Raw genomic sequence first — 13,398 nt, 5'->3', positions numbered from 1 at the left:
GTCCCCTGAGCCCCCGCTCGCCCGCGCCCCGGGACCTCTGCCCCTGGACGCCCAGGCCGTGGGACCCCCGGACCCTCTGGACCCCTCTGGACTCCTGGAGCCCCGGTCCTTCTTGTCCCCCTGTGCCATGGCCCCCCCACCCCGGACTCCTGGGACCCCCGGCTACCCGGGCTCCCCAGACCCCCACCCCGGGAGGCCCCGGCCCCCCAGGAGGGCAGCGCCCACGGGGCCGCACACTCTCACCAGCCTCTCTGGAGCAGCAGCGGGGTTGGGGTCTCGGCCCCGGCCCGTGCAGAAGCACTTCAATAAAGCCCCGTGGCATTACCCGGAGCCGGCCCGTCTGTGGTGGGGGGGGCAGCATCCCCCGGCCGGGCCCTGCTCGGGGGCACCCCGCTGCACTCTCGGGGTCTGCAGCAGAGCCGTGGCGCGGGGTGGCTCCGTGGGAGCCTGGATGCTGGGGCCATTTCCCGTGGGGGCTGCTTGGCTGGGGGGTATTGGCTCCCTCCCGCCTGGCCGCGGCCCCTTGCCCCCAGGCTGGGAACCCCACGGGGATGCTGAGTGGGGCACAATGTGGGGGCTCGACCATGGACACGTGGTGGAGGGGCTTGTGCCCCAGTGGGAGCTGAGCCTCCCCAGTGCTGGGGGGTGGTCCTTGTCCCCCCCCCACCGTGGCCATGTCCTGCCCTAGAACTGGTGCACCTGGGGTCAGGCAGGGATCCTGCACCCCAGAATGTGGGGATGGGGTGCTGCCCCCCCCAGGGCATGCCCCCTTGGTGTATGGCAGCATGTCCCTGCTGGGGTGCTGCCCCTGGGGCTGGGGATGTTGCCCCACTGCAGCCCCCAGAAAGGAAGCAGATCTGGGGGGGTTGATGAGGCATAGGGAGGTTCAGGGTACCCGTGTGCCCTGACAGTTGGCAGGGCTGTGGGGACCCCCCCACCAGGGCCAGGGCCATGTACGGCCGCTGAGCTGGGCTGTCCCAGGCTGGGCTGGAGCATGTGTGCACATGTGTGTGTTACACGTCTATTATCAGCCGCGCATAAGGACTCCACGGGCCAAGCCTGGCAGCCCAGCGCCGGCAGGGAGCGGGGGCCCCTCAGGTAGTTGTGGCGCAGCAGGGGCCTTGCACAAGCCTGTGACCCTCTGCGGGGCAGCAGCCAGTCTGGGCACCTGGAGCAGAAGGGCAGAGCAGGCAGGACCCCTGCCTGCGGTGTGCCCAGCTGGAGCCTGAGGAGGCTGGAGGCCCAGCACTCACCACCCCACACAAAGACTAACTGAGGTTTGTTGTAATAAAGCCAAGCCCAGTTCTTTGACAGAGGTAGAAATCCTCTTCCAAACCATACAAGAGAATGGGAAGGTCGGTATTGGGTGCCTATGGCTGCCACACCTGGGGGGTGCCCCCCAGCCCTAGGTGTCCCTGTGCACACAGAGGTGCAGCAGGGTGGGAGATGGGTGCGAGGGGGAAGGAGGTGTCCGTGCGTGGAGTCAGCGTGCTCGGAGCCGGTGCTGCTGGGCTGCATCAACATCCTTCCAGGCGCTCCAGGGGCTCCAGGCGTTGGCGTAAGGATCCTGGCAGCTGATGCGTACCCGCCGCATGCGGTCCTGCAGCTGCATCTCCTCCACACCCTCCACATACCTGTGAACCTGCAAAGCAGGGCAGGTCACTGCCTCGGGGAACACCCCGGCACCAGGGTGGGGGACAGCTGGCATGGGTGCTGCTGGAAGCAAGGCTGCGGGGAAGGTGGGACGCAGCAGGAGCAGGGCTCGGCACTGGGGGCTCAGGAGTGGGGGACACCAGCACCTCCCCAACCCGGGCAGTGACGCTGCCTTGCATGGGCAGTGCTGGGGTGTGGAAGCAGAGGTGACAGCCAGGAGTGACAATTCATGGAGAGAAGCAGCGTAGCGAGGAGGGGGCCATTGCTGAGCCCCCGGCAAGTCCCTGTTCCCAATGGCACCCCTGGGCAGAGGGAAGAGCCCAGGCTGGGGCAGGGTGGGCACTGCAGAGCGAGGACCTAGGACGGCATGTGTAGGGGCAGGCTGGGCACGGGCATCCCGCAGTTACCTGGGTACCATTGGGGAGCTCGTACTGCAGCCGGTAGAGCAGGGCGAAGTAGGACTTGGGGAGCGGCCAGGAGGCTGGGGGGGCCCAGGACAGGTGGAGCTGCTCCCCCCAATGCTGCACGGTCAGATTCTGCGGTGGGTTGGGCCGCACTGCGGGCAGAGCAGGGCTCAGCACAGGGCAGTGCTGCCTGGCCCTGGGGCTGAGCACTCCCACAGAGCCTCCAGTGCCCCGAGGATGGTCCCCAGACCCCACTGCCACCGGCCCAAGCTCACCGATGTCGCGGATGAAGAAGTGGATGGAGAAGTTGAGATAGGAGGTGTCCGAGAGCCCCTCCAGGTGTAGCTGCAGTGGGCGCAGCTCCTCGGCGAAGGGACAGAAGGAGGGGTCTGCGAAGCTGGCGCTGAACCAGCCGTGGCGGCCAGCTGCCGGCACCCACTTCCCCAATGAGCCATCGCTGTGGGGGGGAGGCAGGCATGAGGGCTGGGCAGCCAGGGGGCCAGACCCAGGTCGGGGGGTCCCTGGGGCACCCACCTGCGTGTGAGGCGGGCACGGAAGACGGCAGAGCGGGGGCCATTCCAGGAGCAGCGGAAGGAGCCATGATAGGACTCAGCCTGGCAGGAGATGTTCATCCCCTCCTCGCCTGGGGGGGCCGAGGGGCGACAGTTCTGGGGCTGCACAGGGCCGGGAGTGGTGCCCCTTCCCCATATGGCCCAGGCGAGGCTGTCCCCATGGTTGGGCTCCCCCCGGCCCCGCACAGCCCTGCCCGGTGCATCCCCATGGGCTGGGCATGAACATCTGCAGATGCACGAGCATCACCCGGTCCCCAGCCTGCCCAACTGCCCACATCCCCTGCCTGGACCGTCACCGCCATCCACCTGGTCCCTCAGCCCTGGCCCCCCCCGGGCCATGCCAGCCCTCTTGCACCCAGCCCCACATACGGGCGCCGCTGACCACCACGTAGGTGGTGTCCAGCAGGACGGTGCCAGCCCAGCAGCTGTAGTTGCCAGCAGCTGGCAGGTCCAAGCCGAGGATGGTGAGAGTCTGTCCCTTGGCCACAAATTCAGCCATGGGCTCTGGCTCCCCATTCTGTGTCCAGGTGACTCGCTGCTCCGAGGTGTTGCATTTCACCACCATGTCCCCATTCAGTTTCCCCACCTGAACTGGAGATGAGAGGCAGAGGCTGGGGTCAGAGATGGGCTGTGGTGTGAGCAGCCCGTCCCCCACACCATCATGGGGCTGGGTGCCCCCTTGTCCTGATACACTACATCCATCCTTCCCCACGGTCCCCCCCCCGCTCCCTCACCCCATGTCCATCCCCACCCTGCCCCATCACCCCACATCCATCGCCCCACCCCATCACTCTCATGCCCATCCTCTGACCTCCCCACCCCACCAGAAGAGCTGTCCCGACCCAGGCTCATGGTACCCCGTATCAGTGGGATGCAGGACGTGGGTGCTCCCTCCAGCTGCTGTGTGGGTCCTGCATCCCCCCCCTTGCCCCCCGGGGAGCCTCCCCTGTGCCCAGGTGGGGCAGGACTCACACTTTGGGGGGAAGGCAGTCAGGGCATCTGCAGGAGCGAGGCACAGCACCAGCCCCACCAGTCCCAGCATCTGGGAGGGGAAGAGCAGCAGTAGGGGAAGAGGAAGGGCAGCTCTGTCCCAGGGAGGGAGGCCAGCCGTACCCTGGGAGAAGGTGAGCTGCCGGAGCTGCTGGAGCTGGGATGCAGCCAGGAGGACCAGCGAGGGCAGAACCCTTGGTCCTGGGGCGGCAGCAGGGTCAGGCAGGATGGGGAGCGGTGCAGCGGCAGGGGAGTCCTGCATTGGGCTGGCAGCCGATGTGACACCCCAACCCTTTCCACCACAGCCTCACTGGGTGCCCACCCCCGGGCAGGGGGCTGCAGTACCCGCCTGGAGCAGCACCTTCCCAGCACTCCCTGGTGCCCAAACCCTCCGGGGGCCACAGTGCAAGCAGCCCCCCTGGCAGCTCCCATGCTGTGCCTACCTCACCGCTGTGGTGTGCGCTGCTCCAGTGGGCTCAGCATGGGCTGGGGGCCGGTGGGTGGCTGGGTATATACTGAGCCAAGACCCCGTGGGACTGCCCCAAGGTGAAGCCAAACCACAGAAGCATCACAGTTCTCAGAAGAGGGAAAAGCTGCGCTGGCTGGAATTGTGAGCTAGGACCCATGCTCAGCCCCCAACCCACCCAGCCCCAACCTTACTGGGAGTCACCATGGGTACTTTCCAGGCCAGGGGGCACTGGCAACCTGTTGTCCTGCCCCGACCATGGGCATCGCTGGGGTGGTGAGGACAGGTCCCCTCCTGGGAACGGCTGGGTGAAGGGGCAGCACTGGGCACTTGGGACGGTGCCAGAGCCCTGGGTGCTCCGAGCTCCCGCAGAGTGGTCCTGAGCCCCGGGACCAGCTGAGGGTTGGCACATCACAGACGCCACACGGAGCACCCACAACCCCCTGCTGCGGGGGGAGCCGGGGCTGAGGCATGGGGAAGGGACCACCAAGGTCCAGCAGTGCCTGTCCCAGGGGTCCAGAGAGGGGCAGGCATGGTGCCTGGCCCTGGCTGGTTGGGCTGCGGTGGGTCCCAAAGGAGCAGGTCCCTGCAGAGGCTCTGGGTGCTGCACCCAGCCAGGCAGCGGCTGTCTCACCCCTTCCCTCCCCTCCCAGGGCTACTACGCAGCTGCCCTGGCTGCTTGTTCCGTGGGATGCTGTGCCGCGACGGGGATGCAGGGGCAGAGGCAGCCACCTCCACCAGCCTCCCTTTCACCATCACCGCAAGCACCAGCCCAGCTCCACTGCACTGCCGCCTCCACTCAGCCTGGCAGGGCACAGCCCCTGCGCCCACCCCAGCCCCCACCACCTGCAGCCCCAGCCCAGGCAGAGGGGATGACGCAGCCCCCCCCATCCCAGGGGCAGGCAGCCCCTGGCTGGGGAGGATGGTGAGGCACGAGTTGCACCCGGTCACGTACTTTCTGGGGTTCCTAGAAAGCGAAGGGGAAGTTTGGGCTCCAAGGAGGCTGCGGGGAGGCCCAGCCCTTACCTTTCCGCCCGACCTGCAAGACGCTGTGGTCGGGACAGGGTGGAGGAGCCTCCGGGCCCCTTCCTGAGAACAGCAGAGCCCCCACGCGTGGGCTGCAGAGAGGGAAGGAGGAAGACGGAGGGGGGGTGTCAGCTGCTGGGATGGAGCAACCCTGTGCCCAGGGGCTGGAGCACAGCACCCACACTGGGACCCCGGGCCCCCCAGGCAGAAGCTCAGCCCTTGGTCATGGTGCCGGGGAGCCTTGAGAGAAGTGAGACTTGCTGGAAAGCTGGACGGGACCCCAAGGCAAGAAGGGGGACCCCGAGGACAGGGAGGGAGGGGAGCACCTCATCCCAGGGGAGCACCCATGTCCTGTCCTGTCCTGGGGGGGAGCATGAGCTGGCTGCACATCCAGACTGGCGCCTGCTCCCCCGCTGGCCGCAGCTTCCCCTTTGCTTCTGCGGAAGAGCACGCGACAGCGGAGGGGAAGACCCGGTGCAAAGGCCAGGGCTGCCCCTCGGCGCGTCCGCATGACCAGGGCAGTGGCATGCTACCCAGAACCGGAGGGGGGGGGGAAGTGTGAGCAAAACCAGGGATGCCTCATGTTCAGAAACTCCCCTCCACAGAAGGGAGGCTTGGGGACGGGACGGGACACAGAGCTGCCCCACAGAGGTGTAGGGGCTGGGGGGAGCCCTTGCCCCACTGCAGGCAGGACCCCGGGATGGGATGGAGCCCACAGTGGGATGGAGCCCACCCTTGCCAGACCCTTCTGGGGCGTGAGCCCTCCTTGGCTGCAATCACGGACACAAGGCCAGGAGCAAAGGTCACAAAACTTTATACAGGAGAGACCCGCAAGCGGCCCCTCGGCACTGCTCCCCCGGGCATGGGGGGAGCAGGACAGGCAGGACCAGTGCCCCCAGCCCCACGGCAGCCCCTGGAGAAACACGGGGTGAAGGAGCCCGGGCAGGGAGGGCCTGCACGATCCCCCAGGCCCAGGGCCAGCGCTCCCCCAAACAGGGCTCTGTCCCCAGGGGAGATGGGAGATGCCAGGAGCCGGTCCCGTGGCCGCTGGTACTGTAACCGTGGTGCAGAGCTGTGCTAGCGGCAGGCTGTGCCTGTGCCTCCCTGGAGATCGGGTCAGCCCCCACAGCAGCACAGCTTCCCCGGGGCTCTCCTATCCCCGGCGGTCACAGCCAAGCCCAAGCGGCCCCGACGCGGGGGCTCCAGTGGCTCCAGCTCACTGCAGCACACAGACTTCCCTCTCCTCATCCTCCCTGCCGGCCGCCTCTCCCAGCGGCTCTGGCACTGCCGGCACGTCCTCCACGGCCACCACCTTCTCCCGCAGCTCCATCAGCAGGTCGCGGCTCTCACTGGGTGGCAGGTTGCTCAGGTAGTACTGGGGTGCCAGCTCCACCAGCCTGTGGGGATGGGGGGGGGTCAAGGAGGGGCAGCTGGCCCCGGGGGCCTCCCTGGGGCAACCTCCCCTCCCCCAAAAGGGGACAGTCCCCCACCTGCCCACGGGAGAAGAGGCCCAGGCCAGGCATTGCCCCAGGGCTCCGCTGCGCTCCCAAGCTGGTGCCAGCTCCGGAGCCACGCACGGACGCAGCCCAGGCACAACCCATCCCTCTCCGTCCCAGAGGTCCTCACATTTGGGGCTGGATCTCCGAGACGACGCGGAGGCAGTTGTCCTGCGAGATGGTGAACTCATGGTAGAGGACCCAGGGGGGCAGGCGCTGGGGGGGCTGCCGCAGCAGGTAGCAGCATGTGGGGGGCAGGTGGGCCACGTGCTTGTGCGTCAGCATCACATAGTTACCGGAGCCGTCGATGTCCCTGGCCACCTGGGAAGCGGAGCAGAAGGGGAGCGTGGCTGGCTGGCATGACCCCTGCCCTGTGGCTGGGCCCCTCGTGGCCCCCCCAGCCCACCTTGAGGAAGTAGCCGGAGATGAGTGCTCTCTGGATGTTGAGCATGTTGGCGTCGGTGCCGAAGGCGGGGGGTGAGATGGGCAGCTCGATGCGCTGCATCACCTCCAGCAGCTCTGCCCGCACGATGCCCGCCAGCCGCAACGCCTCCCCGCTCACCCCGTGCTTGCGGCACCAGCCCTCCTCCGCGTTGTCTGCGGGGAGAGCAGGGTCAGCACCGCAGGGACAGGACTGGGTGAGCAGAGACCCCACGCCAAAGTGGGTGCCCTAGCTAGGCTGGGGGCTCATGGGCCACGAAACCAGGCACTGCTGCTCCCACAGACTGGGTCCCCTCAAAGCAGTGGGGACAGGGACCATGCAGAAAGCGTGGCCCCCAGTCTGGGGCTGGGACCCCCTCACAGCCAAGGTGGGGCACCTGGATGGTGTCACGAATGTGGCTGCAGTGCTTGCTCCTGAAAGGAGCAGGGGACACGCGAGGGAGCTGTGGGACACCACCGGAGTGTGCAGCCCACCAGCAGTCGAGCCCCTGCCCGGCACTCACGCTGCTGGAAGGCGTTGAAGATGTTGATGAGGGTGAAGTGGTCTCCGTCTGGGTGGAGCAGGGCCCGCCGACGCATGGTCACGGCCTCCTCCAGGTGCGTGGAAGGGGGCACAAAGCAGGGGGAAGCTGGGGACGGCGCAGAGGGAAGGTCACTGCGTGCCCCCCAGCACCACCCCTGCCAGCGCTGGCTCTCTGGGGGCTGCACCGTGCCCTGCGCCAGCAGCAGAGTGGGCTCCGAGGCCCTCAGCACGGTACCTGTGAGCATGGCAGCCAGGCTGACCATCTCCTCCACGCAGTCGAACTCGCAGGAGGCAATGAGCGCCTTGGCTAGCTGGGGGTCCAGGGGAAACTCCGACATGATGATCCCCACCTCCGACAGGTTCCCATCATCGTCCAGGGCGGCCAGGTAGTCCAGGTCCTCCAGCGCTTGCATCAACGACTCGGGGGCTGGAGCAGGACATCAGCTGGCTACCAGGACCAGGCGGCCCTGCCCATCCTCCTCCTGCACCTGTGGGACCCTCCAGCCCCTCTCCAGAGACAACCCGGGCTGCGGTGATGGCCATGGCCACAGCCAACCTTTGGCTCCTCCGGCACGGCTGCCCCTGTCGCGCCCCTCCGCCCCGGCCCCCCCATGCTGTTCCCAGCCCCTCCGCCACCCTGCGGGCACTACCTGGCCGGTCAAGGAAGTCGCACTGGCCCATGTCGGCGATGTCCAGGCGCTTCAGCAGCAGCACGAGGCGGCTGAGGCTGGTCTCGCTGACGTGGGGCGCGGGGCTGGGGGGCAGGCGCTGCTCATAGAAGGCCTCCGAGTAGAGGCGCAGGCAGGTGCCTGCAGGAGAGGGGCCATGAGCCCCGACAGTGGGAGGGATGGAGCCCAGGGACATGGCAGCAAGTGCAGGCAGGCAGGCAAGGAAGCATGCTGGGCCAACGGGCTGCCTGGGGCCCCGGCGGGGTGGGACAACAGCCCTCTCCTGCTGGAGGCACGTTCGGGGGGATGCTCGGGCAGGGGCTCTCACCTGGGGGGCTGCCTGCGGCTCGCTGCATGCGCGACTCCGCCTGGCTCTTGCTGATGGGCCGCAGCACCTGGGACTCTGCCCGGATGCGGGGGTTGTAGACCTGCAGGCAAGGCCGTGAGAAGGGACACCCGCAGACGAGCCCCCACCTTCTCCCAAGGCCCCTCCATCCCGCCGGTGCAGTGCCACCACTGCCACCTCCCTGGGACAGATCCTACACACCGCACAGTGTCCCCCAGCCTGGGGCATCATGGCAGGGCCCGGGTGGGCCGAGCAGACGACGCAGACCACTATGGCCCCGCTGCTCCCTCCCCAGACTCGCCTCAGCCCGTGCTGCCAGTGTTGCCCCAGAGCAGAGCTGGGCCCCGCGCTTGCCACCGCTCGGCTCCCCATCCCGGCACTCCTGGTGCAGGCCGGCACACTCACATTGCGCAGCTCCAGCCCTGAGTCAATGACAAAGCGCACAGTCCCCAGAGAGAAGGATGAGTCCGCGAGCCAGTGGGTGACAATCACCCGCCTTTCTCGGCCGCTCTCCTCCAGCACCTCGTACACCTTCTGCGCCGCGCGGCCCACACTGGGGTGCAGGGGCAGGACCAGCAGCGGGCCCAGCCCCGGGTTCAGCGCCATGGCCTCGGTCTGGATGGCCCCACAGCACTCGGCGATCTCCTGCGGGGAAGGACGGAGGGACATGAGCGATGCCCGCTGACACCTGGAGAGGCCCCATCCCCAGAACGGGACACTGCGCCGTGCCCTGCAGCTGCCTCCTGATGCCCTGGGGGGAAAGACCCTGGGCCCTGCATGGTGCCCACAGCCCTTCTGCAGAGGAGCCCTGGCTCCCGCAGTTTAATCTCCAGCAGGTGCCACATTCTCAGGGCTCTCTGCACGCAGCTGAGAGGGATCCCCCAAATCTTCCCCCTGCCTCAGTCCCCCCTCTGCCTCATGGTGCAGTGAATCCCCCAGGAGCCAAGCTGTGGGGTGCCTGCAGCCCACCTGCTCGCTGGCCAGGAAGAGCAGGACGTGGCCAGGCTCCTGCCGCCGGTGGATGTCCAGCACAGCCTGGCAGGCAGCCGCGATGCGGCTGCGGGCTGGCGGATCCCTGTAGAGCAGCTGGGGAGGGGGCCCAGGCCCTGGCACCCGCACCACGGGAGGGTCCCCACAGAAGGCGCGGAGCTGCTCCTCCATGGCTGGCGAGGTCACCACCACCACCTTCAGGGCGGGACGCTGGCGCAGCACATCCTTCAGCAGCCCCAGCAGCACGTCAGTGGGTACTGTCCGCTCCTGTGCCTCGTCCAGCACCACCACACCGTACTGCCGCAGCAGCGGGTCCGATGTCATCTCCCGCAGTAGCATCTCATCCGAGCAGTACCTGCCGCGGACCGGCCCTGTCAATGCGGGGTGGCTTGCGGGGACCCCAGGCACTGCAGGCTGGAGCCCCACAGGTGTCCCCACATGCCGCCCTCGGGAGCACACCTCGCCCCCTCCCCAATGGCAGGAGCCCCCACAACAGCCCCGGGAGGGCCCGGGCAGCCAGCAACCCACTTCATCGCTCCCACAACGAGGCCAGGCTGGATTAAGAGATTATGCTGCAGCCAGGGAGCTCAGCGGGATTAGAGCGCAGTGCGACCAGCGCTCCTGGCACAGGCAGCCCGCGGGGCCCCCCCATCCCTGTACCTGAGGATGGTCTCGGTGGTGCAGCAGTCCTCGTGGGGGACACAGTAGCCAACCTCATGGCCCAGGTTCAGGTCCATCTCGTCCGCCACGCGCAGGGAGAGGCTGAGGGCGGCCAGGCTGTGGGGCTGGGTGCAGGCCACCAGGCCGTGGGCAAACTGCAGGGACAGGGCATACTCCGCGCACCACTGCGGGATCTGCAGGGCCAGAATGCCGGTCACAGGCTGGGGACAGCGCAGCCCCGGCCAGGAGTGCCAAGACGTTCCCCTCCCCATCATGGAGTGTCGCCCGCTGTGCCCACCCAGAAAGGCAGAGGGACCCTCCCCACAGCAGCCCCCAGAGATCCAGCTGTAGGACCTCCCGGGCCAGAGGCCATACAGAAGCACTCGACAGCCCAGGGGGGACCTTCCCTCCCCAGTACCATCACTTATGAGCCCCAGCAACCTGTGACATGAGCCCCACAGCCTCATCTCCTCACGCCTACACCTTTCTGCTTTGCTATAGGACACCATGGCCCTGGCTCTTGCATTACGGGCATGCGACAACAGTCCTTTCCACCTCCCCAGGAAAAATGGGGCTGGGGCGGGGTACGTGCTGCGCTGCCTTCACCAGAGCTGCCAGCTCAGAGAGATCAGTGCCTCCAGGTCACGCCTGCCAGGGCTTAAGAGACATTTGGACAATGCCCTTAATAATGTGCTTTTAACTTTTGGTCAGCCCTGGAGCGGTGAGGCAGTTGGACCAGGTGATGGCTGCAGGTCCCTTCCGACTGGAGCCATCCTGGTCTATTCTAACTGACCCCCTGCTCCTCTCCAGGAAAGGCTGGGCAGGTCCCCGCTCAGGATCAGCACAGAGCAGTGGTCACTGGCTAGATCCATGAGACCCAGACCTTGCAACAGACACAAGTCTGGGGCACGGGCTCAAGCATCCTCGCACGGGGCCAGAGGGATCACATGCTACCCCAGGAAACCCCACGGTGAGAGATGGGGAAGGAAGCGCCAGGGAGCAGCTGCTGCCCAAGCACCCAGCCAAGCAGTGCAGGATGGTCCTGGGGCCGTGCACATGTCCCTTGGGCACTGGGGACCAGAAATCTGCTGTTTAACTGCTCCTGACACATCTGCCCGCCTCGCTCACTCCTCCCATGCCGTGTGCTCTCCGCGAGCAGGTGCCTGCACCCGTGTCTGCCCAGCACCAGGGGTCGCAGACAGGCAGAGTCCTGCCCAGGGGCTGCCTCCAGACAGCCCAGCCCACAGCCAAGCAGGAGCACAGGGGTCATACATGCGCCTGGCAGTGACCATGGGCAGGTGTGCAGCCTGCTCTGTTCCTCCACCCAGCCCCACAACTGCCCCATGGATTGTCTGCGCTCAGCCGTGTCTCCGTGCACGGCTCTGCAACCTCCCTTCTGCTGCCCCGCTGCCTGCAAAGACCAGCAAGGGTGGTGGCACAGGGCACAGACAGCCCTCGGCCACGACATGGTGAAGAGACCCGGCTTGTACATTGGCTCTTGCCCCTGTGGGTGGAAACACCACATCTGAGGGGTGCTGGTGCACCAACGTGCAGGATCAGATGCTCCACATGGATCAAGTGACATCCCCTGGTCTGCTCAGGGCACAGTGGTCCCAGGGCCCCGCAGGGATTGTAGGCAGGGTACCTGCACCCAAAAGCAGCCCAGCCCTGGGGCCAGACCAGGCCAGGGCCCGCACAAGTGCTTTATTCCCCAAGTCTGTCGCCCTGTGGGTTGGCCGGTGCCACGGGCTGAACCCAGGCTCGTGCTGCAGTGGGGTCACACCCAAGGGAGGTGGTTTGGGCAAGCGGCCCCAAGCCCACTGCCAACACCCTGATAGCCCGAGGCCAGCAGCTGCCACGCAGCAACCCAGCCCACGTCCAGCCCCCCAGAGGCCACGGCTGCCCACGCAGCTTCTAGGTGATCCCTCCCTGGTCAAAGTCTGCCTGACGACGTCTCCACATGCCACGCCAGGGGCCATCAGATGGAACCAGCTCCCCGGGGCAGGCAGGCGGGATCCTGGCACCCTGGACCCACCACCGTCCAGCCCGACCGCCCACACCTGCCACCACCCCGTGCGCCCGGGCTCAGCTCCGGGGAGGGGCCGTTTCCCACTCCCTGTGCCGCCTCCCATGCCCGCCCGACGCCCTGCACCGCCGCAGCAGCACTTCCTGGCTCGTGCCAAGGCTTTGCCTGGGGCTCCAGTGCCTGCCCCAGCACATTCTGGCGCACGACTGCCTGGCTCCTCACTAGCCCTGCCCCACGCCAGGCTCACCGTGGTGGCACGCTCCTAAGTACCGCAGTGGAGCTGAAGCCCTGTGGGGCCCGTCGCTCTCTCCACCCTCACCACAAGCTCAGATGCTGCCGTGGGGTCAGGGAGCTGCTGCCCGGCCACATTCCCTTCTCCTTCTGCCTGCAGCCATGCAGCCGCCTCAGCTCCCAGCTCCCCACTCCACCATGGCCTAGGGCCTGCCAGCACATGGTGAACACGTCGTAATGCCATGCAAGGGGGCTGGCGGGAGGGGAGCATGCAGGGCCAGCCCGCTCTGTTCTGTCAGGGGCGAGAGCTTGGTGGCTCCCCTGCCACAGGAGCTGTGGCTTGCCTGCACTGGAGCAGGATCTGCATGCAGGCCCCGTGGGGAAGGCAGCGGCCTTGGGGCAGGACCCCACTGCTGCTGACAGCGGTGCTGCAGGTGTTTTGGGCAGGAGGGACGGGATACTCAGCTGGGAGTCCAGCAGGCATGAGGAGAGACCATTGGCAGAGCGGCCAGTACCACAGCCCTGTGCTGGGCTCCCAGGCAGCACCATGGCCCTGCCCAGCCATGCACAGCCCCCAGCGGGGCTGGCTGCTCCCAGCTGCCCTGACACAGCGCCTGCACTCACCTGGGTGCTCTTGCCAGTGCCGGGGGGCCCGGACACTAGGATGATGCCGCTGTTGCCTTCCAGGTGCTCCATGAAGCTGTACTTGGTGGTCCAGACAGGCAGCTCCCGGCGCTGCCGCAGAAGCTCATAGTAGCGGGAGGAGAAGGGCAGCCCATCGTAGGGGTTCACCTCCAGGTCACCGTCGCAGCCCAGGGCTGGGTCGTCATCCTCCTCCTCCTCCTCCAGCGCGGAGCCAGGGCCGCTCTGCCGGGGCGGGGAGCCAGGGGCCCTGCAGCTGGCCAT

General features: G+C 67.2%; 2 protein-coding genes across 2 annotated transcripts; both read right to left on the bottom strand.

The window, feature by feature from the left end:
* Window positions 1-1,483: 1,483 nt before the first annotated feature.
* LOC104832340 (interleukin-12 subunit beta-like) lies at window positions 1,484-3,194 on the bottom strand. The gene is made up of 5 exons (XM_010568473.1): window positions 2,999-3,194; window positions 2,592-2,700; window positions 2,333-2,514; window positions 2,061-2,134; window positions 1,484-1,642 (listed from the first exon to the last, which is right to left on the bottom strand). Exons 1-5 carry the CDS (start codon window positions 3,192-3,194, stop codon window positions 1,484-1,486), a joined length of 720 nt encoding a protein of 239 aa, XP_010566775.1.
* A 2,899-nt stretch (window positions 3,195-6,093) lies between these two features.
* DQX1 (DEAQ box RNA-dependent ATPase 1) lies at window positions 6,094-13,398 on the bottom strand. Its single transcript, XM_010568460.1, has 11 exons — window positions 13,117-13,398; window positions 10,236-10,429; window positions 9,555-9,930; window positions 8,991-9,230; window positions 8,568-8,667; window positions 8,222-8,380; window positions 7,807-7,998; window positions 7,552-7,677; window positions 7,014-7,204; window positions 6,738-6,928; window positions 6,094-6,508 (listed from the first exon to the last, which is right to left on the bottom strand). Exons 1-11 carry the CDS (start codon window positions 13,396-13,398, stop codon window positions 6,328-6,330), a joined length of 2,232 nt encoding a protein of 743 aa, XP_010566762.1. The 3' UTR covers window positions 6,094-6,327.

This window comes from Haliaeetus leucocephalus, unplaced genomic scaffold (genome assembly GCF_000737465.1).
Source record: "Haliaeetus leucocephalus isolate CR32 unplaced genomic scaffold, Haliaeetus_leucocephalus-4.0 Scaffold245, whole genome shotgun sequence".
Classification (NCBI taxonomy): domain Eukaryota; kingdom Metazoa; phylum Chordata; class Aves; order Accipitriformes; family Accipitridae; genus Haliaeetus; species Haliaeetus leucocephalus.
Note: the sequence above shows the minus strand (reverse complement) of the source record. Positions and strands in the feature narration are given on the sequence as shown.